Below are 26,919 nucleotides of genomic sequence, written 5' to 3' on the forward strand. Positions count from 1 at the left end.
TTCAGTCCTGATTCCATCCTGTTTAAGTCCTGGTTGTGTTCTGATTTAGTCCTGGTTCAGTTTTAGTATATACATGGTTCAGTCCTGGTTTAGTCCTGGTTCAGTCCTGGTTTAGTCCTGATTTAGTTCTATTACTCCCCATGATAAGTCTTGTTTTGGTCTTGATTTAATCACCACTGTCTTCATTAAACATTTTAGAATTTGACCAAATATTTTGACATTATGTTTCCCAGTGAACAGAACTCGCGGCGCCGCGCTGTGATCTCAGAAGAGGAGAGTAAAAAGGCCAATCAGGCGCAGCGAGAGGCAGATGCTGAAAGACGATTGGCTGAAAAGGATCGTCAGGAGAGAGTATCAGAGTGTCTCCAGTGGAAAGAGAGATTCCAGGATCTAAACCTGCGAATAAGGGCCGAAGAGGAGCTACGAGCTCTCAGACAAAACAAGGCTGTAAGTAGGGTTTAGTCCAGGTTTAGACCAGGTTTAGAGGTTTAGACCGGGATTTACACCAGGGTTTAGACCAGGGTTTACACTGGATTAGATATGGGATAGTACTGGTACTTAGTCCTGGTTTAATCTTGGTTTAGTCCTGATTTTTTTCTGATAAGGACCTGGGTTAGTCCTGGTTCAGTCCTTGTTTATTCTTGATTCAGTTGTGGCTTAGTTGTGTTTAGTCCTGATTTAGTTCCTGGCTTAGTTCTGGTTAAATCCTGGTTTAGTCCTGGTTTAGTCTTGGTTTAGTCCTGGTTCAGTCCTGGCTTAGTCCTGGTTCAGTCCTGATTTGGCCCTGGCTTAGTCCTGGTTCAGTTCTGGTTCAGTCCTGGTTTAGTCCTGGTTTAGTCCTCTCTCTTTTTCAGTGCCAGGCAAATATTCAGAGTTTCTTCTTGTGTATGAGTGAGAGCGATCAGAGAGTCAAGATCCTCAGGAACCCGGACGGAACGCCGAAGAACTTTACTGTAAGACATTTTAAAACATAATTATTACTGTCAGCTGACTATACTACCAAATATCTCCTTTATAAAAGTTGTTGTAGTAGTAGTAGTAGTAGTAGTAGTTATTATCTGTATTTTATTTCCAGGAGGGAGACCCCGTGTACATCTCCGCTGAGTCCAGTCCTGATGATCCAGAGAGGAGCTCGTCCCGGTGCGTACACCAGAGGGCACTAGTGCACTACTGCTCCCCAAACTGATAAAACAGATAAATGTAAAAAAAAAAGAAGAAAAAAATGCATTAATGTATACATTCTTGATACATTCTTCTTAAGGAAATTAGAAACAAACACATGAATAAAAATACCAAATGACAGCTGGCCATAGTAAATAAAAAATAAAACTAATTAGAGAGAGAGAATAATATGGACAATTCAGGTGAGTGTGTCTACTATTGTTACTACAATATGACCCAAGTACATGTACAGAGTATGATAGGATGTCAGTTTTCATCATATATTTTTTTTTTTTACTAAAATGTAGGCCAGGGGTGTCAAACATATTATATTTTCTATTAAAATATTGGCAATTTTCTGCTGTGCTTATCATAGCAGCGTCTCCAGTGTCTCTGTACATGGCCCCTCCCACCAAAGCAGCACAAATGAAGACTTGGCTCCTTCCAAACGCTCTTAAAGGACAATTGTTTTGACTGTTGACCGTGACACCCTCATCAGCAAAATGTCCAAAATGAGAAAAGTGGAGCCGAGTGCAGGATTTTCCAAGAAAAATGGATACATATTACATATACTATTTGCTTACAAATTCGTGTTAAAACATTGTGTTGAAACTGCCTTTTTCTTAAAGTTTCAGGAGAAGATTTCTGTAATGATTTGTGTTTCTCTGCACAACTTGTTGTTATTTTTGGGGTATATATGCCATGAGTTTTCTGATCCGGCCCCTTTGGGATCAAAGTAGGTTGGATACGGCCCCCGGACCAAAATGAGTTTGACACCCCTGATGTAGGCTAAGCAGTGCATTGGTTGTTTTTATTATAGTATCCGTACCTCCTCATATTAATCTATCTTGTCAGACGCTAAGCACTGCAACAGGATTACCAGGTGCCACAGTGGGACAGCTAGTGCAAACTGGTGCTAGTGGGAGGGGCCAATGGCACAGACTGGCAGCCTCATTTTTATCAGTTTGCCCCAGGGCAGCTGTGGCTACAATAGAAGCTTACCACCGCCAAGTGTAGAGTGAAATAATAATGCACTGTGAAGAATTTCATAGACTCTATATAAGCCAATTCAATATTAGTACAGAAATTGCAAGTCTAATCACATTTTTCATTTTGTCTCTGCTCAGATCCATGGTGCGTGTGGTGGCCCCCGGCTCTGGAGGTCCGGTTCATTTTGATGAGTGTCCCCCGTTCAGTGATAGACCAGACTCTGCTCCAGCCTCACGCAGACAGGGAAGGAGGAACGTAGAGTACTTCTGGATCCCCACAAACCAGGAATAATACATGAAACCAAGAACTATCCATAAATCAGGAATAACACAGAAACCCGAGAACAGAACAGGAATAAGAACTCTCCACAGACCAAGAACAATTATCACTGGTCTGGAGGTAGAATTAAAAACCTGCTGCATCCTAAATTAAAATGGACACAAGAACTTACAGATTTAAAGGTCCTCAGATCCAACCTTGTGGCACCATTGGCTTGTTTCCATGGCGATAGAGAATTTGATTGCCTAATTTGTGAAACATTACAAGCAAAGCAAAAGTCACATAATGAAACTGTACTTTTTAAACAAAAAATATGATGTTTTTTCTCTAAACCCTGATCCTTGGATTGTTTTGAATACTTTGGACAGTATGGCTGAAGTTTAAAATGTAATGTTTCAGCATTTGTTTAATAAAAAATTACCTGCTAAGCTGTGTGCAAAACTGATAAGCAAGATCTTCAACCTTATTTACTTTACGTGTCTTGCTCAAGGACAACATGATAGATGCAAAGTTTTAACCACCAACCATTAGGCTGTAGTGTTGTCTTTTTAACTGAGTGAAGAAACGTATAAATCCATTCTGGTGCTCATGGACTTTATTGATATTAAAGCAACAGGTGCACAGTAATCATGAATATACATTACAATAGAATTCAGGATCTCCTCAGGCTCTACACCCATTTTAGGACAAAACCTCATTCTCTTAGACCTTAAAATTTAAGTTTCTCTCAAGTTTCTCTTTCCGTAATGGCCCAACAAATTTCTGACAATTCTTAAAATCTCATCTCTTTGCCATTTCTTTCACAATTGGGATCGTTTATTTAATTAATTCATTTTTTTTTCTTCTTCTCATTATCCAAGCACACAAAAACGTCAAAACAAAAAAGCCCATCTAACTAAGAGGTAGGAACACAGGCGTTAGCAAAAACCATCGTTGATTACAGATTCAAATACAGATCGAAATCGTAGCCACGTGAAGACGACACTTAATGGGTTACACGCTGAATTTCTCCATAATTTTATTCAAGATATTAAAGGGAGGGTACGGAGATATAAGTTTATTTTCAATTAGTAAAAGGCGTATTTGGATCATACACTGTTTAAAATAGTGGACCATTGGAGTGTATTAATGTATGTGTAGCTGTAGTACAAGTACAAGGTCTTCCATTTGGAGGTTTATCAAAAAGGTAAGTACTTTTGAATAGCCAAATATTGTTCTGTATTGTTATTACTGAAGCATTAAAGGCTTACTGTAGTAATATTAGTAGTAGTAGTAGCAGCAGTGAAAATCCCAAAACATAGCACTACCAAGTACAAGTTCTTTGATTTGGAGTAAATTTTGAATAGTCGAGTATTATGGAATTATTACTTAAGCACTTAAAGCTTACTGTAGTAGTATTAGTAAAAAATAGTAGCTCAAAAACTTAGCATTCCCAAGTGCAAGTTAAATCTCTTATAGTTGATAGTAGTAGTAGTTACTTGCTGATACCTAAACAATTATTTATCAATTTTCAAATTTCAATGAAGAGTGCCAATGTTTGTAGATGCCACCTTGAAAGAAAACAACTAAAAATTATCAATTAACAATTACATACAATACAAACTCATGTTTTGTGGATATTAAATCACACAAAATTTTCACTTGAATTAATATACAAATCTCTACAGCAATGTTTACATGACTTCCAAATACTGTCACATCCAATTAACATGAACAACTTTGAAGCTACTCTTTACTGACATGCTAATATTTATGAAGACATTACCAATAGAGGGCAGTAAGAAGCTCATCCTAAACGTAGATAAATGAAGACGGTAGCACTGGGTATGGCATCTGACTCAAAAGCCAATTGAATATGCAAATCAGAGCACATTAAACAGCAGAAAAATGGCTGTAGAGACTCTAGTTAACAAAGATACCTACACTACAAGACCTCACGTTTTTATCAACAAAATCCACTGGTCCACTATCCCAACAGCCTACAATCTGAAATCTTAATATTTGCATGAAAATTGGGACTCTTACTTTCTACTTTATTTAAATCTGATAAATTTAAAACTACTAAATAAATCGCCCCATGCAAAAATGACATAATTCTAGCTTTAGCATCAAAGATAAAGGTTACCAATTTAATTTCAATGGTCATAGGTCAAGGGAAGGGCTTTCAATAAGTAAAAAAAGTAATATTTGAAAAGAAATGCATGCTTTTACAAAAACAAAAAAACCCCACACATTTATCTGAGCCACTTTTAAATTCATGAAATCTACCGTCGAATACGAAGCACTATTGGTTTGTATGCAGCGCGTAGTGGTTAAGCACAAAAAGAAGAGTTTAATAAACGGAAAAGGTAGGGCGATAAAGGCGCAGAGTGCTGTAATAGTAGAGTAATAGAAGGTGGATCTCTGCCGGATCCGCGTCACTTTCTCCATGATGAGTTTCTTCTCCTGCTGTCGTGTTTTCAGTCCCCGTCGTCCTCTGACTCCTCCTCCTCTGCGGTCTCCAGCCACGTCAGCCACTGGTTCACCTGAAATATGCAAAAATATGGTGGTGCACCCTGATGAAACGTGTCGGTGCACATGTTCTTATCCGTAGTAGCCAAGATGCAATAAGGGATTTTTAACTTTTTTTTTAAAAAAAAAAAAGTCCCTTGTGTTTTTTTTGTCTAATTTTCTATACTTTTTTTTTGAGATTTTACCCTTCAGACAACTATGTCAATATTTTCAAGTTAAAAAGAAGCCTTCTCCAAAGAGCACCTATATACTATTTTGAAGTATACATGTACCCACGCAGTGCTTCTCCATACAAAATATATTTTACAAATGAAGCTAAAAATAAAAGGTGAACGATGATTAGTTAAAATAATTGCTCCAAAGGACACAAGAAAAGCTTTATTAGTCTCTGGAGTTGAAACTGGATATTGATACTTTGCAGCTGATGTCCTCAACATTCCCTGGGGGTGAGGTGCTAACTAGAGGCACAGCTCTGTCTGAAGCTCTGTTACTCAAGTTAGACTTAAAGTTTTGAGAGTTCCTAAACAGTATCGCTCAGTACTGTGAACAGTGTTGTGGTTTGTACCTGGAACAGTGCCTTCCCTTTGCCGGGAAACTCCTGAGTGATGTCCTCTTTCCAGGCCAAAAAAGCCTCCTCCTCAATGATCTCCATGTCATAGAAGTGCACAAAGTATCTGAGCAGCATGCCTGAGGAGGGAGCAGGAGCACAGGGTCAAAGGTACACAGCTTCACACAAACTAGTACACACAGACTGCAGGAGACTAGTTGATAGAAGTACTTTACCTTTGGGGAAGCCCTGTGCATTGCAGTGCACCTGCAGTGCGTACAGAGCGCTGACCTGCAGCTCCGTGTGGTCGTGGAGGAACTTCTGCATCACAGGTTTGAAGGACACAAGCAGCAGCTTCTCCTGCTCCAGCTGCTCTTTAGATGGAGGGCTCTGCTCATCGCCATCGGACACACCCAACTCCTGAGAGATGTACTGCAGGAAACTAGACACACAGAGGAGGGTCAAAGGTTAGATATTTTGACATGAGAAGCAGCCAGTCTGTAATCAGAGGGCACTTGGTAGTAACAGCAGCAGCAGTTATAGTACTACAAGTAGTAGTAGTAGTATTAGCAATAGTAAGTGGACCTGAGGAATTCTTACTAAGAGTGGGATATGTTGCAGTAGTGGTATGGTAGTAGCAGCAGTAGTAGTAATAGCAGTAGTACCTGGTCATGAGTATGTTGACGAAGCCCTTGTCCGTGTGCAGTTTGGGGGAGATGTTGTCTTTGATCCACTTGTAGATGGACTGAGGCGAGGGGTCGGCTGTGATCTGCTTCAGGAGCTCCTTCTCCAGCTTCAGCAGAGGAAACAGGAAGCTCAGGCCTTTACCCTCCAGGATCTCCAACATGCGGTCTTTATTCTGATCGATTTCTGAGCAAAGCACAAACAAACAAACAAAACAAAATACATCAGAATAAATGAGTCTTTTCAACAGACCACGTCTTTCAAAGTGGACTTATTATGCAAAAATGACCTTATAAATACATTTTATGGTTGTTTCGATCCCGATTCTTCTTTTTTCAAGATGCCATAGCTCCGATCTACCCCCGTTTTCACCGCCACAGGCATACACCCAATACTCTGCAGTTCTTTCTCCAATTTTATTTTCTTAGTCTTTTTGGTCCCAATGAAAAAAAACAACAACAATCCACTACTCGCTAGTAGCATCTGCAAGTGACATCAGCTCCCATTGTGCACCACACTTTTCTAATGTGGCATTCAGTGGACTTGTTTTAGATCAATATTGTAATTTAAAATATCCCACTTGTAACATAATGGTCCACGGGTGTCATAGATTATAACTATACAGCGGACACCTCTTGTGTGTCGTATGTTACCTGGGAGCATCTTCTGCATGTTGACCTTGCTCTGGGTGAACAGATCCGTGAGCCACTCTTTGTCCTTGAGTTTGGCCGTTTGTTGGAGGCAGAGCAGAAACAGAGGGAAGTGCGTCCCGTTCTCCAGAGGATGAGCTAGCTCTGCGACGCTAACCAGCTCTGCGATGACGGCACGAGCGGCGAACTGAGCCAAGTATGATTTCACCAGAGGGATATCCTGCTCGATCTTTGGGCACTGGTCCAGCACGCTCAGGAACGCCTAAAGGAGAGGAGAGGTTAAAATGGAAAAGTGTCAAGATTTTTTATTGGTGATGGTTAATTACTTCTGACTGGTGAATTTGGCCGGTAGTGTAATTAACATGGAAGCATTAACATTTGAGAATAGACTGAAATCTAAACTGATAAATTAAATCCAAGAATCTCATGTGCTTTATCATTATCAGTATCACTGTGAAATAGAAGCCAGATGATGTTGTCTGTACCTGCATGAAGTTCTCCGAGGACACGACGCCCTCAGCCCTCAGACTGTGGATCAGGGTGCTGGCGTGCTCCTTGTCCGGGTCAGGTCGGTCCAGAGAGCAGAGCAGGACTTTACACAGGAGCTCAGGCAGGAAGTGTTTAGGAGCCTTCATCTCTCTGAGCGCGCACACAGCTTCAGACAGGTTCTTACTGTTCAGGTACTCCGTCACTATTGCCTCCTGCAACAACACAAAGACAACAACAGTATTATCCAACAGAACAGAAAGCACAGGGAGGGCTGAGTGGGTGCATGGATAAATGTGTACAAAAACGCAACATAATAGAGAGGTTACTAAATTATTCAAACATGCACGGATGACAACTAAACTCTTCAGGCATGAACATTATAACATGGTAGAAAAAAATATCTTTGATCCCCTCTTTAAGACAAAAAATGCAAATACATTCACTACTAACCCTACGTTCTTATTATTACAGGTCAGATCTGACTTCTAACTTGGCATGGTAGTATCATACACTTGTCTCCATCAAGCTGCACTATGGAACATTAATCTCCATGAAGACAAGTAGGTGTCATTCCCTCCATAAGAAAAGTTATACACTTTAATTTAATTTTTATTATTTCTTTTGTTTGATTGATCCAGTCTCTGTTTTCATTGAATTTTAAATATATTTTAATATTCACCCTTCTTATTATAAATAATATACATTTTCCTTGCTTATAGTGCCATTGGGATGGGAAAAATAATTATTTTACTTTTATAGTAAAAGAGTGAGACTGAGTTATTGTGGAATATTATATATGACATGTATGTTGTGTGAGTGCTGGTTGGCTCACGGTCATCTTGATGAGCTCCTCTCGTGCTGGAGGAGGCTTCTTGCTGGTTTTCGGAGGTTTTTCCTGAATCGGTGGAGGGTTGGTCTTCAGTCCCAGCTGTGGAGGCTAAAATGTACAGAAATAATGAGAACTTCACTTTTAAAAAAAAGCGTCTTTTAGATAATCAAATGTATTAAATTAGTGTTTTTATATTTATATTTTGAGTGTTGACTGATAAAATGTTGAAGACTTGGCTCCAACCAAATGAGGTCAGTTAAGACAAGCAGTTATAAGGACTAACTTGGCTGTTGAAGGCAACACCCTTTCCGCCTGCACTGCAGGTTGGTTGTCCATTTATACAGTCTATAGATCTGAGCTCCATGTTCTTACCTGCCCCAGAGGAGGGGTCTGTGTGCGCGGCGGTTGGGCACTAGGGGGCATCATGTTTGGGATCTGCGGCTGGAGCTTGGGCACCTGGTTCTTGTTGAGCAGGAACGACTGTGCTGGTCTCAGGCTGATCTGAAAACACCAGAGACACAAGAACACAATAAAAAAGGGTTAATAAACATATAGAGAGCCCAAGGGAAGTGGGTAAAGTCAAGATGAAAGTGCATAGCAGAGGTTAGAACACTCATTTCACTGAAACATAGTATCATTATATTTTTACTAAAATCTTACCTTGTTTTTTGTAGGTTTTTAATTTTGGTGAAGTTAATAATTTTACTTCCATGTTGATTAGCAGATAAAACAAATCCTTAACTGTTACCTAGCAAGCAGCCCCTTTTATTTTATTAAATCAATGTTTAATAACATGGAAAGTAAAAACAGAAAATATAGCTGTATTTTTAGTGAAATAAGTGGTGGAACATGCCATATACACTTTAAAATGATGCCCTCAGGTCTCATAATCGCAGTCAGTGGACCTTCAGCCAGATTGAATAAGAACAGAATGAGAGAGAGGGAGAGAGGGAGAGAGAGAGGAGGATGGAGAGAGAGTGTGGAGTTTAGAGGAGAGAAAGAGGCAAGGTTTAAGAACAGACTGGCAGAAGGTGGGACCCTCAGAATAACGCGTCTTTTTATAATCACTGGGCATTCAACAGTAGTATTTGTGTACACAGGGATGTAACAGTACAGGGGATATCATGGTATTGTATTGATCCAGTGGATCAGTTATTGGTTAAAGGGGGAGTGGTGTCGCACTGAAAAAAGCTCTTAAGAGTGATTAGGATCCCCCTAGTATAAACGACTCACTCATAAACCGTTACATCCCTGTGTTGAGTGGAACAGAGTGACATATACTTGACTCTTACCTCGTCTGCGTTGAGCGAGCCCTTCTTGCTGAATCGTGGGGGCAGGTCTTTGGACTGAGCCTGCTGCTGGGCCAGGTGGTTCTGGTTCTGGTTCAGGAAATGCTGGTTCTGAACCTGAGCCCAAACACAAGGCGCAGTCAGAGGGTCAGATTAAGTGTTCAAAGCAAACTATGGGGCCTCAGTCACCAATTTATCAAAGTTCATGTATTATTTCTGCCGCAAGACTCATATGTAAATGAGAGCATTAAGAGCACTGGATTAAGGAGCGTCTGACAGGCATGCTGACAAAAATGCCCCACTTAGCTTAATCATTCAGCATATCTTGAGCTGAGTGTTCTTTAGTGTCTCTGTGAGAAATTACATTGGGTTCTTGCTCCACTTATAGCGTGTTTAGCTGTTTAGCACATGAGCAAACGCTTGATAAATGAGGCCCTCAGGGTAAAATACATTACACTACACATTTATCAATTGTGAGCATTCATCTGCTGGCAAGGTTGAATTTTACTAGCCTGGCCACCCAAGACACCTGGCTTTTCTAAAGCAGACTTGGATACCAGAGTTCAGATGGCCAGGCTAACTTTTCACTGCATTTTGCAGTTGTGTGCACCTGGTTGGTCTTGGTGAAAGACTTGTTGCTCAACTCATACTGGTTCGGTGGAGGAGGGACCATGCTGTGACCGTTGAACAGAGGGTTGGTGCGGTGACGTCCCATAGTTGGGGAGTATCGGTCCTGGATCACCCCCGGACCGGTGCCTATCCCACTGCCTGGACAAATGACAATAGAACAAGAGAGATTTAAAAAAGGGGCGTTATGATATTTGACTTTTGACTACATCAATATTAGCTCCATTTCATCATTGCTTTTAGCACCACTCTCTGGCCGTGAGAGAGTACTGTATTGTGTGTACTATGTACCTGGCATCTGTCCGAACATATCGGCCAGCCCACCCAGAGTCTCGCGGTCCAGTTTGAGGCGGTTGGGCATAAAGGGACTCTCCAGGAAGAAGTCCATCCTCAGACCCTGAGACATGGGAGCGGGGATGAACACACCCAAATCCTGACACACAGAAGCAAGAGAAGAGGGAGTGAGGGCAGGAACTAACTATTTATTTATAATGCAAAACATGGATTAGTAATCAGTTTAGTTATATAGATAATCCTACTATCCCATCTGGTAGTTTTCAGACAGTATGTTTCTTCTGATAGGTGGTAGGTGCAAAGTTAATTATATCAAATATATTTTGCCAAACATTTTCCAACATAATATTTTTGCAGACAGTGTCAAAGTAATAATAGTGTATTACTTTGATAATGCCCTGGCATAGCTGCGTGTTTATATGTATATATGTGCTGTTATAATGATACAAGTATATTTTTCATGTTTCTAATGGTTTGTTACTTTAACAGCGTCCTGGCGTATCTGCGTGATGGTCTTGGGCCCGTTGTCCAGAAAGGCCTTCCGTGGGACCCAGGCGTTCTCCCTCAGCTCCACCGTGTCCTGCAGCAGAAAGCGAATACGCGCCGGCAGCTCTTTGTTGTTCATCAGGGAGCGCATCCGGCCAAAGTACTGGTCCATAAGAGACTAAGGGAGGGAGCACAACGGGAGGAGAAAGAACAGATAGAAAAGAGAGATGATTAGTAAAAGAGAGGAGAGAAGAAAGGAAGATAAAGAGAGAAGAATAAGATGAAGAAAAGAGGGGGAGATGGAGAAAAGAGAGAGAAAGTTGAGAGAGCACGAGAGTGAATTTCAGAGATGGAACAGAGGAGAGAAAAAAAGAGGTAATTGTGAAAAATGTGCTTATTATCAAATGCTGAGTGTAATGATTCTGTGGAGAGCCTCATATGAAGATAAATATGGCTGTGCTCAGAGGGAGGGGCAGGCTGAACACAAGAGCTGAACTAAAGTGCAAAGTAAGACATGAAAAATTACCTTTGAAAAACATAAATTCAATTTAGACTACTGAAAACACACAAGAAACTGTAGCTGTGGACTAACCATTAATTTAAATTTAAAAAGCCCAGATTTCTTTTAATACAGTGGTCCTTGATTTAGGAGTTATTCCTCACTTACCTTATGTATTCATAGCATCCTAATTATTCACAGTGATGAGTTTATAAGCGCTTTTCACAACTGAGTGTAGACTGTAGGTCTAACTACAGGTAGCATGCCAACACGAACTTCCTGATTCTCAGACAATGAACAACTTTATAATTAGATGCAGACTGCACACAGCTGACTTAAACTGCATTAGTAGCTCTTGAAGCCAAAAGATCTGGGCTGGGGTAAGAATACATAGATGGAAACGAGTACAGGGCCTTTAATTGGTCTCTGTCTTTGTTACTGATTTTGCATTTTGAATCTCTATCAAAAATGTTATTCTGACTTCTCAGCAGAATGGTCATTATGGTTGATTCTGCATAATTAATCTAACCCCATTCACACATAGTTCCCAGAAAAGTGAGGGACGTACACATTGTAAAAACATTCAGTGAGTTTCTGGCTTTATTAAGACATAAGTCAAATTACTGGTAAATTGCCACATCAAAATTCAAAAATGGCTTTGTTCTTATATAACCCTGTTCAGGAAAACAATGTAAATTACCAACTCAGAGAGCATGTGTGAATAGGGTTTCTCTGTGTTTATAAAGGTCCTTCACCTTCACTGCACGGCATCACTCCTCAGAGGAACAGAAGAATGCCCTGGATATGCTGCTCACTAGGGGCGTACCTTGGCTTTCTCATGGTCGAGTCTGGGCCCCACGGTTCTCATTATCTGACAGAGGCACTCCAGGTCCTCGCCCATGTCTTTGAGCTGCACTCTCTTCTTCTTTTCCAGAAGCTGAAACACAAAATGGTAGAAAATTTGACATATCGTCTGGAGAGCTCAGACAATCTAGCCTTAAGAGAAAATAAGAATTCGCACCAGAGAGATGTCTTTCTTTACCCATTACAATATGAGAGCTTAGGTATCTGACTTTAATCCTGGATTGTTTTCCCACCCATAGAGTATACTGTCAACACAGCACTTTGTGATTAGGGTTAGGTAAGTCAGACCACTATTTTGTGTTATTTCTGAGGGAGATCCAGCTGCTTCACTTTTGTCTGAAAAAAACTGTAGCCTTGTTTCACTTGGATCACTTTGGGGCGGGTCGGTACCACCACATCTGACAGTCCCGAGCAGACCCTGTACAGTATTTAGCTTCCAGAGGCGGCAAGCGGAGTACTGCTCCCAGATCACTTTAACCAAGACGTGGCTCCACAATAAAACAAGATGATTGGATAAGAGAGCACAGACTCTGTTGAAAACAGGTACCTGAAGCAGTTTTGTGTTTACTGTAGGTTGAGCTTTAGCCACACTGCACAACAAACATGAAACTACTAAATGGCTTTTTGGAAATTGCTGAACTCTGCCTTTTTTTTAGTATAGTTCAGTTTTTATTTATTAAGAAAGTGATGTTCAGTTGACATCAGTGTCATGGAACAGAGAAGTGCCCCTGAACAGAGGCTTGGAGCAGAGACATAACTGGGCTGGAGGGAGCCCCTAGGTCCCAAGCAAACTGTGACAATGGACAAAGGCTAAAGGGAAGTAGAGACTGAAATACATACTATTTCCTCATTCTACGAAAAAATACTTCCTCAGATATCCCATCATTAAATAATATAACTTTACCCTCTCCACCTGTGCTGCACTTCAGTACGTACTGTTTTGATGCACTTATGAAGGATAGATTCATGGATGAGGTCAAGCTTGCCGAGTTCCCCGATGAATTTAATGTTTCCGAGCATCTTGATCTTGGCGATGGCGCGCTGCTCCTCCTCCTCCGATGTGAGGGGGTTGTCATGTTTGTCGTAGACTGCACACAAGCACAAGAAGGGGGGGACGGTGTTAAAATGTTGAAGCAAAAACATGGATCATCTTGGGGCTTTTTTTTCAAACTTTTCACACCAAGTACCAACAAAGAAAAGATTTGCTCTTCCAAATTTTCCACCAGATCTAAACCAGGACCAGGTCTGATCTAGGGATAAACCAGCTCTAAAAGTGGACTACATTATTTCCAGAGTAGTTCTAAACAAAAAAAAAAATCTCAAAAGAAGGACTTAAAAAATTGAATAAAATGAACTCTATTAGACAACGCCACAAACTGAAAAGTTGTCCAAGTAGCACCTGAAGGAGTTTGCTTACTACAGTTCGAGAAACACTGGGTTAGGGGAAATGGGTCACTAGTTACATCAGGGTTATTTGGGACAGATGAGACTTACTTTCAACATTTCTGGTGCGGTTTTCAAATTCATCTTGAAGCTTGGAAATCAGCAGTCTTCTGAAGGTCTGAAAACCGAGAGAAAATTTATTTTATTTCATCAACATCTTATGTACACAAATTTGGTCCTTGATCCAGTGGGGAAGTGGTCAATATATTTTAGATCTATATTTACAGTAAAGGATGCAATCTAGTGTCACGATATTAAAATTTCAACCTCAATTTCGATACTAAGGAATAGACTCAACACCATTTCCAATACCATGATGATAATAAAAAATAACTGTTAAGACAATGGAACGTGATTTTATGATTAAATCGTAGTACTTTCTTTTATATTATGATGCCGTCTCATATCTGTGTAATCCCTCAGTGGTCCAGGTAGGTTCCACAGTGGTCCATGGGAGTATACTAGTCTACATGCTCTTATTCTTGTTTTGATACAGCTCAAGATCATATTTTTGATACTTTGTGATTGCATTAGCATTGTCAAAAGTATCTGCAAACTATGGGTGCCTCCTCATACATATAGTGACCTCTAAAAACTTCTTCATCTTAAAATGCATGAGATTTATACATTACATTCACATTGCGCATTCAGCAGAGTTTCAGCTCGCTGGTGTAAGTGACATTTTGATAATATTTTGTTTTAAATTCATAACTGCTTTGGGTGGATATAAGCCGTCTCTTAAATTTAATGCTCCTGGAAAACTTTATGGGCACTATGGACTGAATCCTAACTGTAATCGACAGTCACAAAGGGAATTGCAATTGGCTGGATATAGATAGATTAGATAAGTGCTTTTGTATTAGATAAATCTCCAGTAAACGATTAAAAGGCCCTGTACCTGATGCACTCCCATGCATTAAAGCATAATGTGTCTTGCTGAAGTAAAGATATATGGTATAAGCAGCTCTTAAAGCCAAAATAAGTTCACCGTGTACTGTCCGCATTTAGGGAAGCACACGCCAGCATGCTAGTTGTTTTTAGCTTTACAGTGACGACATGCTGATCCTTATAAACTCATCTGTGAATAATTGGAATGCTGTGAATGCATTAGATAAGTGAGGAATAACTCTGGACCACTGCAAACCGTTTAAAATGGTGTAGTTTTCAAGTCATTTTTTCAAAAAGTCCTATATTACGCAAAATTTACTCTTGTGAGCCATTATCCATGTTATGACATGGTTACCTCCTCAAAAACATACCCATAGTTGTGTTTTGTTTCATTCACACATGTTTGAGTAACCCTTTCTTACTAGTCTGTCTACATCTCCAAAACTCAAAATGCTCTGTTCCCCCTTATGATGTCATGAAGCAGTAGTTTTCAAGTTAACAACTACTCTTTACCTTTTGTTCAATAGAGATTGGCAATTCCAGGGCTGAAATTATCAAAGTAATTGTAGAGAAGGTGTATGGAGTTTAAAAACTCAGTTCATCACTTCCTGTATTAAGAGAAGAACTTAGCCTAAATATGCAGGGTTTGTGTGTTCAACATGTGTGAAAGGAAAGAAACAGAAAGCAACTCCCGGTATGTTTTTGATTAGGAAACAACATTAGAACATAGATCAGAATACTGCATAACATGGGCCCTTTAATAGTAAGAATCCGGTATAGGGCCTTTAAATGTGTAAATATTATTGTGCGAAGAGGACTCACTGTGCTCTGCTTTTGGGATGTTTGGATCTCGGGTGAAGGGCCGTCAAAGTTTGGTGCGTCCTCGGCCAAACGCAGACATAGCTGAGCATAGAGGGAGCTGTACTTGGGCTCTTCTAGGGCTTTGTCTACAATCTACACAGATTGAGGGGAGAGAAGAGGAGAGGAGAGAGGGAGAGGTAAGAAAGAAGACAAAAAGAGGGAAGGAGGGGCAGAGGGAGAGAGAAAAGAAGCGAGAAGAGGGAGTGAGGAAAAGGAAAGAGGAGGGGGGGTCATGGGAGGTGAAGTAAGGGAGAGAAGTGAAAAATTAGAGGGGAGAAGATAGGAGGAGAGCAGGCAGAGAAAAGAGGGAGGAGAGGGTAAAAGAGAGGGAGGGGTGGGGGAGGGAGAAGAGAGGGAAGGAGTAGGAGATAGATGAGAAAAGAGGAGATGGGGAGGAGAAAGTGAGTAACAGATGAGGGAGAAAAGATGACGGAGGAAAGACGAGAGGAATACAAGATGAGAAACAGAAGAGAGGAAGAAAGAAGGGAGCAAGGGGAGAAAAGAGATGGAGAAAGGGGAGTGACAGAGGTTAGAGAAGAGATAGAGAGAAATGGATGAAGAGGATGGGGGAGAGTCAGTTAAACATGTCCAAATAATGTCTAAATAAACCGGTGACATTTGCTTAAAAACTGCAGCGGGCTAAAGAACTGAACTCACCAGCAAGATGATTCCTTTAAGGACGAGTTTTGAGTCTACGCCCACGTTCAGCAGCTCAAGGCATAGCTTGTCAAACTTCTCCGGCGTGAGTTTGTTGAGTATGCTGCAAAGAGGAGACAAATAAGTGAGTCATATTTTACATTTAACCGCCACAGATCCGGGTGTTCAAGTGCAACTTTGTCTTCATTAAAAGCATTTTTAACACAGTTTTAACTTGTAACTGAACTAGCAATGCTCCATTTGTTATGAACACTTGGATTCTCAAGGTGAGTCACTTTAAGTGTTGTGTGTGTCAATACTGATTCTGAGATCATGGTGATAATGAAAATACACTCTTTAGACAATATCATGTAATTCATTAATGGCATTAATTATAAGGACTTTGTTCCATCCACATTCATGCTTTTGGCACTTTTTGACATAAAATAGCTAACATCTACTCACTGCAGCTGGAACTGTTATTGTGTACAAGTGTATATTTTGTATATTCTGTCAAGTCTATTTTATACACGCTCTTATTTTAATCATAGTTTTTATATTCTACTATACTACATTCTATAGACAGTTTGCACGATCTCTCTCTGTCTGGGTGGGTTCCCACAAGGTACTCCTGTTTCTCCCATCAACCCTTGCACCATAGGTCAAATCCTCCAGCTAAGATAGTCCTAACCAAACTTAGCAACAAGATCATGGAAAGTGGTTCCCTAAGCACTGCGCTGTGGTGCTCACTGCTCCTGAGTACATGCCCCAGTGGCATTGAAGGATGGTCAAATGTAGAGGACAAATATCCCCATGGGGACAATAATGTACCTTAACCTATCATTATTCATTGGTTTATCACACCATACAGTCAAAAGAACATTCGTAAGCACAAAAGTGTTTATGTGTTGCTTCTTACCCCCTCACTTTCCTGAAGATTGCATCGTGTCTCTCTTTCTCATTGCTGGAGTTGACATCTCGTCTAGTGCTTCGTGAAGGAACCCATCTCTGAACGCTTTGCCCTGGGGTTTTCCCCAGGAACTCGCTGCGCACACACAGAGACAAACAGCAGGAGGTTAGACTGTGAACTGTTTACTGTTTACAAGAGAGAAAATGTCAGGTTTAAAACAGTAATGTGATTTAGAGGAGAATTTGGGTTTAATTTAAAGGAACATGAATAACTTATATTACCTGCCACAACACCTTTTGAAGAGTGACATCTCTTTACAGAAAATATCACAATTAACTACAATTAGAACTTTTTTGCCACTGACAAGAAATTAGGATAATCACATAATAAACCCTTTTAAATGAATATAATAAAAGGCTCCTGAACTGCGAACACTAGTACTAAGTTTTGTACTAAGTGAGTCACAGACTGAGAAGTTAGTGCTAAGAATAGGCACCATAAATACACCATAAATATGGAGCCACAAAAATACTGTTCAGTATTTGTTTAATGAACAAAGGGTTGATATAGTTATGTTCACAACAGGCCAACAAAATTCCTATCCACTGACAAAATTAGGGGGGCTTTGTTCTTCCTTTAATGTCTTAACTTTATCAACTTACAGATACCATTTGGAGGACTTCTGACCATTAAAGTGACAGCAATGTTTCTAATTATTTCTTAAGACCTATGGATACACAGCGTCTTTTAAATGAATGTACAGGATTGTTGATAATGGGGCCACTCTTTCATAGTGGAGTGTTGAAGTGTCTCTTGGGTGTTCATGGACAAACTGCACTTGCCTATGTTTTGCAAATTATAAAAAATATGGACTCAGAGCCAAACAAACCTGTTGCCGACAGTCTTGGGATAGTGCTGAGGTGCACCCCTACCACCTCCTCCCCCCGAAGAAGCACTGTGCACACACACAGAAACAAGCATCATATATAGTGTTTTATTCTGTTACACAACATGAAAGGTGTATGTAACTAGATCAGTGCTCCTCAATGCAAGGACCTTAAACCACAGGGGGAATGACTGGGGGCCAACAAACTCTTTCAGTTTCATCCATATACAGTTAGATACCAGTTACATTCAATTCCTTCCCCCATCCAAACAGATACAATATTTGTTTTAAACTGTTAATAAACACTGACAGTCCCAATTTTTCATCATTCTGAAACCCATACATATAGATTAAACATGTAAAGCAACTATGTTTATTGTACCTTGGATATTTTTCAATAAATATGTTCTTATTTAATAATAAAAAATGCTAAAATGAGCTGTGTTTCTTTTTTTAATGAAAGATAATACAAAAACAGTATATTGTTACATTCTCACTTAGAGCTATGAATGCACCTGTTTCCTAGTAAATTACATGCATTTAAGTTGTTCAGATAATGATTAACACTTATCAAATAGTCAAGAATATTTCAGTAGTCGATGAATTATACTTATTTTGATTAATCATGGCAGTCCTAGTCAGATAGAGCTGAAAAATATCTTAAAATTTGACCTGACGTTTTCCTCTCCAGTCATCCCAGGGCCTGTTCTGTCCCAGCCCCTCCCTGAGTTTTTAAAGAACAGTTACACAAAAGGACAAGAAGAATGTGGCAGCCATTTTAAATCGAACCACACTGTGAACCGGACGTCCCCGGGTCCCAGAGGAAAAAGGAGCATGTCACGAAAATGTAGAGCCAGATCATATCAGAGCTACAGGCAACAGCAGGAACATAAGACGCTAAACTACACTTGTTGACAGAGCATCTTAACAAAAATTGCAAGATTAATCTCAACTAAACTGAAATCACAATTGAGTTGGCGCAATTATCTAAATAAATGCAGGCTTTGGAATTTGATGTCCACTGCATAAAACTAAACATACTTATACTTGTTTTACAGCTCAGCATTTCAGTATCACTCAAATGTCAATGCACCTGAAGTTCTTCACAATATGCACTCAGAAGAGAATCCAATTTCTGAAAACACATATGGCAAATATAAATGCAATACTTCTCTTTTTTTTTTTTTTTTTTTTTTTAAAGTTACAATTAGTTACATTATTTCTTCAAAATTGAGCAACCCTACTGTAATGAATACATGGCAAAGGCTACTTATTAATGAGATGCAATACCCAAATATATTGTTTCTATGGGTCTTGTTCTGTTTCTGCTAACCCTGTAATTTAGACCTCTATACACATTCAGAAATGCATGGAATTAATTACTGTAATCATCTATGACTGAAATTTGAATGCCCTTTAAAAGTGTGTATTGTGGTTGTATTGTACCTGAAACGAGAAGCACCCCCTTCTGCAATCACACTCTCCACTTTGGCGGCTTGACAACGAAGAATCCCTAAAAGAATAAGAGTAATAGGGAGGGATGGGGAAAACGGTTCTGTACAGAGAGCAGAGAAAAAAAAAGAATATTAGTGCATTAAAATAGCAGCAACATGTGCGTAAACATTGGATAGCAGCAGCTCAGTTGGTAGAGCATTCCAAACCCTACATAGGCATCATTTTGGTCTGGTAAAGTGCAATAAATTACACTGAGCTTGGTTATACTGACTAAACATTAACAATGGTTTTGAATATAAGATAAACATATCCAGGCAATATTTGGTCAGTCCAAAAGAGATATGCCAAAAAAAAAAATGTCTTCAAATGTATTAGTTGAGGATTAAGTACCAAATGTGACATGACTGCAGTATTTCTCATTATCAACCACATGCTGTCTTGTATATGTATATCTTCAGTACAATATTACCCATGTTTTGACAATCTAACTCCACTTTGTGCCATATGCATATACCAGCGAGACAAATTACACACCATTTGGCTATATCTATAAAAACAGTGGTGGAATTATTTCTTCTAAAAATACTAACACATGAAAAGGGGAAAAAAACAAACAAAGATCTTAAACCAAAAAGTTTTCTAGACTGACCTAATGACCTATATATGTGAGTAACATTTGCCCTGTGATTTGGCATAGATAAAATTTTATTCAGAAATATTCAAACTCATCATAATTTCATAGAAACATTTACTAATATATTTCATTTCATAATGTTGTATTTTTTGTGTCATGTGTTATTCTTCAAGCCACAAATTATAGGGCTGTAACATAGAAAAATGTATTACATAACATTTTGCTTTTGTCAAAACAGTGTCTAACCCAATGACCCACATATGACTTCATCTGTCAAAACACAGAATTACCTCTGCGCTTTCATTCCAATTGAGAACATAACCTAGATTGTAGCTATAATTAATATGAAAGAATTAACTAAATAATTACTGACAGCGTGATAAATAAGTTATTTCAATAATTTCCAATCCATCAAGATTTGAGCCTATTCAGTTGTTGACGACTGACGCACCAATGGTTGAATAACATCACCTCTTTGTTATACGCTTGCATTAAACGCGATTTTGTAGTTTAATTTGCACGAAACCACGACTTTAGTGCCCTGAAAACGTTATAAATAACATATTTTGTGGACGTAGAACAAGTTATATCAGATGTCAATAGCTTAAAAGCCGTAAAATTGTCGTTTTTGTTCGTCAACAACAAAGCCAAGGTGCGGTTCTTTAGCCTCACATGCTAATCATTTGATGCTAAACCCCATCGTTCAATGCTCAAGTTTACATAATTTATTTTGCAACAGTGACAATGATGGTTTAGCAAATAGAAACAATCTAAAGTGGGGTATTGTTGCCAAGCTGAAAAAACTAATATTTGATGGAGAATTTTTGTACAATCGGTTGAAAAGAGCACACGACAATGCGGTGGAGGAGGGCTGTGGCATGGCTGTCCGTCTGTGCCATTTTAAAATTAAGCTAGCGTTAATGGACATCTTTGCCATTTTAACCTGTTTATCAGTGATATATTTTGGTTTAACAATATAACACACGTCTTAGAGACTATACCAGTCTTTGTCCGTTACAAAACAGTCGTAATTAAGATTGATGGCTGTGACGAATAGAAGCCCGGCGCAGTTTGTCCGAGTGCAGTTGCCGTACGCGAGGAGACTGGCCGGCTCACGCATGCGCAGAAGCACCTTCGAAACGGATCTGGCAGCTGCATGTAAAATCTAGCGACGCAAATTGGGCAGGGGCAGTCTCCATCCTCCTTGCTCCCATCACAGCCTCGCCTGCATTTATAACCAAGATATCAGCGCTGCATCAATCTTATCATACACCATGTATATGTATAATGTAAGCGTTGGTTGTGTCGTTTCATAGAAATGACAATTTTACAGTAGCAACGCTTTCGGAAAAATGAACACGAGCTCACACCGGGTGTTGTGGAGACTTCTACCCGCTTTGTGTGCACTCAAAGCGGTTGTCAGTCCCAGTAGAACAGTGTGAAGCAAACAGAGACTTAGCTAGACATTTTTCTAAAAGCATTTGGCTTGCATAAGCTATAGAGGCAAATTTTATAATTATTATCCCTATATTCTCTATAAAGTGCTAAAAAGATATGGATTTTAAGTTTTAAATTTTTTAATCATAATTATGCGTTTTGCTAGTTTGCTTTGGAGGTACATCAGCATGTACTATTATTAATGGGACATTTTATACTTGTACATAAGCAAATATAAATAGAAAACAACGCCATGATTCATGTTCAAGGGCTATGATTCTGTTGAACATGATTCATGGCAATCTCAGCATCTATAAAACTTATGACCTTTCAAGACAGAAAGACAAAAATTGATCCAGCGTTTAAGCTTAGAGTGAATCAAGGTCATGTCTAATGGAATAGACTGGGTCCATTAGCCAAGAATTACCAAACAACAACGACGACTCGCTGATAAACAAAAGAGAAAGACCTCACGTAACCCCCAATTAATGAGGCTATTTTTGGTTTTATTCCAGCATGCATTATACTCTCCAGTCATTTATACCCAAGTCAATTATGACATTTTTTGAGCTTGCATTATGAATCAGATGACTTGTCTCTTTCAAAGGACACCATAGTATAAAAATCTAAAAAATATTCAAAGGATGGTGAAGCAAATCCTAAATGGGTGTAAAATTAGGTTTACCTTTATACTCTTTAATCACTTTAAATTGCTTGCATTGTTGATCTATCTCTTCTTGGCCTAACTTTTATGAAAAATATCACTAATATGATAATAAATGTGTTACCTCATTTTGAGCACTCAGATCATAGCAGTTATAAAACAACACATTATTTAACGTGAATTGCATAAGGTGAAGATCAATGTATTTTCTCTGAAGAAACCAGGTTCATATGCAAAAATCATAAACCTGTTTTTAGTCAAAAACATGCAGCATTTTACATCTGTCAAAAATCCAACAACTTAACAAAACTATGCATGAAATAATGTGCTATTTTAAGCATTGAGCATCTCTAAAGCTATTGTTATGAGCGGTGCAAACTGTGACAAAGCTACCCCGCTAACAGAAGCAGAAAACCACACAGAACACGGCCATAAATCCCATTTTTGGAGCTAATATGCTACAGTTAGCTTCGGTGTTAGCATTGAGGCTAAGTGGCCGCCATTTTGAATAAAACCGGTCAGAAGGAAAGTCCGCTTACCTTCACCAAAGCTACTTCAGTTTTAGGTTGTTTTTTGACCACCACGGGAGAAATGGAGAAGGAGAAATGGGATTGATGGTTTGGTTGGGGGTGTCGGGTGAGCTATATGCACTGAATGAGACGGATTATTGTCCAGATTTGTCCCGTTTGGCGTGCTTGCACTAGCGGACAGAAGCTGCTGCTGGAGCTTGGGGCAGAGATGTCGCTGGTTCGCATTGGTTACGCACTGTGTTGCTATGACGCCTTTAACCAATCATAAACAAGGGGCCATGAAGGGACCGGCGAAAAGCCCAGGCATTTCGCTCAGGGCAAGGGGTTCGGTGGAAAAGAAAATCTAAAGACATAAAGAAATAAATAATAAGATTGGCGAATGGTGCGTGTTCATTACAGTGTAACACATCTGATGTTTGTGCCGCTAGTGTTGATCTATTGATGGGTTTTAGCTTCCATTTTGAGGACTGTTCACAATTCAAAATATATATTTTCTTTTTAAGTAGTTGCTATAGCAACGGTGCTAATGTCATATTCCCGGATTGGGCCAGTTTCCCAATTGATTAAACTGTACATTGCCGTGAAATATTTCAAAGATAAATTAACTAATGCTCAAGCCGCCATGCTAAGAATTCACTGTATTACAATAAAGAACTGCATTTTAATATTTATTATAGCTGCCCTCATATTGGAGTGTAGTTATAGATCTACTAGGCCTACTACTACTATCTGCCGTAATCATAATAAATCACACAATGTGCAGGATGGGGTAAGCCACAGCTTGCCCTGGGGTAGACTGACGGAAGCAAGGCTGCCAATCTGCGCCAATGGCCACTCTGACTACAACCACCCATTCACTGGACCTTTACACTTAGGTAAGATGAGTGACTGTCTTGCTGCCCAAAGACACAACAACAGCATGCTCTGTTTGGAAGCCCAGAGCAGGGCACTGGCCTTTGTGTTTTGCTTTGCTCTGCTTTAGACAGCTTTAGACAACTTCAGATAAATAGCATTTTCATAGGTTAGGTCTGTGGTCCAAATTAAATTATTAGCAGAAATAAACTTATTATAGCCATATTTTAAACCCCAATCTGAAACAATCGTGTTTCTAAACACAACTGTTACCAGTTTAGTCACAATCAACGTTAACACTACAAAAATTATTGTTCGGATGAAATGCCTAGAATTTTGAGCATCATTCCTATCGTCCAATCAGATTCAGTGCTCACCAACAACAACCCGCCTTTCTCAGATGATTGGCAGGTCATGTAACATTTGCAGTGCAGGAAGAATCTACTTAACTCTAATGGAGATAAACTACTTTGAATTGAGTTGATAATAAAGAGTTTAATTATAGTTTTGATAGTTGAACACAAAAAGACTTATAATGATGTGGAAAAGATTGTTTTAAACAGTCTGAAAAATGTAGGTCAAACACATTCCAATTATATTTTAACAAATCATGGCTTTTTATGTCCTCAGGATTTATGGATATCAAATTTTCTGAAACCTTCTCAGACTTGACTAAATCCAAGTTTGCATGGTATTTAATCAACAGTTTTAAGATAAGTCTCTGCTGTTTTGTTTGTTTGTTTGTTTGTTTTTTTGTCCATTTTGTCCACCATTTTTCTCCTTTGAGTTAGTCCTTGTTTAGATTAGACCTGTTTTAGGTCTTGCTTAGACCTGACATAGTCCTGTTATAGACCTGGTGTTTAAAATTAAAATTTTTGGTGTGAAAAACCCATTTCACTTCCTGTTTACTGGCAACATTTTGAGAACTTTCCACTACACTGTATTCAAAAGATATAATGTTTAGTTTAAAATTGTTAAGTGGTATAGCAACAGTTCTCAGTGTTTATCATTACAATGTGTAATTCTGTTGTCCCATTTATTTGAACACAATGTATCTTATAGTGCTGATATATTGTATAAGCAGCTCTTGTGGTCAAAGTAAGCCTGCTGTGTAGAATCAGGATGTACGCATTAGCATGCTAGTTATTGTTACATTTACTGTCACGTCAAAACTCGACTCTGGTCTCTAAAAGTTGTGAAAAGTGCTTATAAACTTAAATTGAACTAGTTCGGTTTTCCACCTTTTTAAGACAGTAGAAATCAGGTGAAGGACCTTTAAGATTTACCTCAGACTGCCAGGATTACGTTTTATTTATTTAAATTATTGATTTTAAAAATGTGTTACCAGACCACTCTGTGACATTTGGAGGAGACACTGCCAACTGTAATTCCACGCTTCACTTCACCAAAGTTAAATCGAAGCTGCAGCCTCTGTGACCTATAACTCAACTTTCGCATGGAAAAAAGAGTAGTGAGTAAGAGAGTAAAGGTGTTAGGCAGACTTTAAAAAAGTAAGTTAACTTTAAAATAAATGTGACTCACTTTTAGTATTGTCAAAAGTCACACTCACGGGACAGAAATAAACCTTGAGCTGTATCAGAACAAAACCACATAGACTAGTATATACCCATGAACACAGATATAAGGTAATATAAAGTAAATTATAGAAAAGAAAACATATAGAAAACATTTATACAACTAGCTGTTTTTACTGAGAGAAAAAAACAACAACACACACACACTTGAAAAACATGCATTCTTACTGTGAGGTATGAGCGGGTTTGCCTCTCCACAGATCTGAACTTATCTATCTCCATGGGGATTTTGGCTGTTTAATACCACACTGTTGAACATTGCAGGCAAAGAGATACTGTAGCATCTCCACGGTGACAAGCAGATGGTGTTCTCTTCACCTGAAAAGTTACATACTGCATCTTTAATTCTGATGTCAAGTAAATTGATATCCAAATTAAGTTCCACACAGTTTTCTTTCCAGAAAATGTTTTCTTCACATTCTTGAATATGACGATCATTTCAGATGGAGGGCAAGGGCTTATTGATACTTTGCAGCTGATGTCATAAATGCTCAATGTGATGCTAACTGGAAGAACTACTGGAAGAAGCTCTATTTATTTTATTTTAACACACAAAAAAAAACTAATTTATTTGGAACTATATCAGGTGAGATGATTTGTGCTGTTAAAGCTAGTTAGAACTAGTTTTTCTTAACCTCAGTTTGCCTATCAGTACCATTTAGGAGTGGAAGATGAAATTTACTCTACTTCCTGAGGAAGCTCAGGTCTTTCAATGTGTGCAGCACGTTACTGGAGATCTTCTGCTAGTCTGTGGTGGCCAGTGAACTTTACTTTGCTATGGTCTGGTGGGGGAGCAGCACCAGTAACAGGGACATGGGGCAGATTGACAAACTAATGCGAAAAGCTGGTTATGTGATCGGCTGGAGACATTTGTTACAGTGAGGAACACGAGGACACTGGACAAACTGCTACAATTGTACAACAACTCACCCACTGCACCAGACTATAGAGGGACAGATAATACTCCCTACAACTGTACAACACCTCAAGCACTGCACCAGACTATAGAGGGACAGATAATACTCCCTACAACTGTACAACAACTTACCCACTGCACCAGACTATAGAGGGACAGATAATACTCCCTACAACTGTACAACAACTCACCCACTGCACCAGACTATAGAGGGACAGATAATACTCCCTACAACTGTACACCAACTCACCCATGGCACCAGACTATAGAGGAACAGGCTCCGTTTGAGTGAAGAACTCATTCTAAATATGCAGTGTTAAACGTGTGAATGAAACAAAACAGGTTTGTGATGAAGAAACATTGTAACATCGATCAGAAAATAGCGTAATATGGACCCTCTAATTCCAGATCCTCCTTCATATCCTCTTCTGTTGTGTTAACCTCTCCACAGAGCATTTTTATAACTCCCTGCGTGTTGTTTTAGTTAGACTTTTAATTTCCCGTGGCCCAGAGTCTGTGTTGTAAATCATGTGTTCTCCTTCAGTCCAAACCACAGGCCGCTGTAAAGACTCTATCAGTGGAACAATCGCTGACAGGGCTAACGTAGCATTAGCTCGCTGCTGACAGAAGCACTTATTTCTAATGTGTTTGTGCAGTTACAGCGTGTAAACAACACAAGGTGCACAGGGTTTAACAATATACTGACAGGCGAACATCATTTATTATTGAGATGGAGCGATATGGGATTCAGTATTTTGCAGATGCTGATATTTTCGAACCGAGCGAAAGGGCTGATTAGTGATATTTTTGGGTCGATATGTGTATTTTGTGTATTTTGATCATTTCATCTGATCATCACTAGTTTTATAACTTGTCAGGGAGCAGTGTAATCATGTCCTGTTAGCATTAAAATGTTTTAAAGCAGACATATTGTGTTTGGGTCTGCTACAGTTATAATCTATGATAACTGTGGATCATTATGTTAGAAGTTGTTACAAGTCCGCTTACACAAA

The 26,919-nt window shown here is 39.2% G+C and overlaps 1 protein-coding gene and 1 non-coding gene across 2 annotated transcripts; both read right to left on the minus strand.

Annotated features, from left to right (window-relative positions):
• Window positions 1-3,007: 3,007 nt before the first annotated feature.
• Window positions 3,008-19,751, minus strand: eif4g2b (eukaryotic translation initiation factor 4, gamma 2b). The gene is made up of 21 exons (XM_055155388.1): window positions 19,748-19,751; window positions 19,270-19,378; window positions 17,827-17,892; window positions 16,947-17,072; window positions 16,049-16,151; window positions 15,353-15,484; window positions 13,694-13,760; window positions 13,136-13,287; window positions 12,162-12,272; window positions 10,832-11,014; window positions 10,348-10,489; window positions 10,040-10,197; window positions 9,433-9,546; window positions 8,513-8,641; window positions 8,144-8,248; window positions 7,308-7,523; window positions 6,826-7,084; window positions 6,154-6,358; window positions 5,725-5,930; window positions 5,507-5,628; window positions 3,008-4,955 (listed from the first exon to the last, which is right to left on the minus strand). The coding sequence occupies exons 1-21, from the start codon at window positions 19,749-19,751 to the stop codon at window positions 4,890-4,892; spliced, it is 2,775 nt and encodes a 924-aa protein (XP_055011363.1). The 3' UTR covers window positions 3,008-4,889.
• Window positions 9,012-9,215, minus strand: LOC129409635 (small nucleolar RNA SNORD97). Its single transcript, XR_008632491.1, has one exon. It is a non-coding gene; the product is annotated as a small nucleolar RNA SNORD97 (small nucleolar RNA).
• Window positions 19,752-26,919: the final 7,168 nt, after the last annotated feature.

The sequence above is a fragment of the Boleophthalmus pectinirostris genome, unplaced genomic scaffold, assembly GCF_026225935.1.
Source record: "Boleophthalmus pectinirostris isolate CB_2022bp ecotype Guang Dong unplaced genomic scaffold, ASM2622593v1 HiC_scaffold_2, whole genome shotgun sequence".
Classification (NCBI taxonomy): Eukaryota; Metazoa; Chordata; class Actinopteri; order Gobiiformes; family Gobiidae; genus Boleophthalmus; species Boleophthalmus pectinirostris.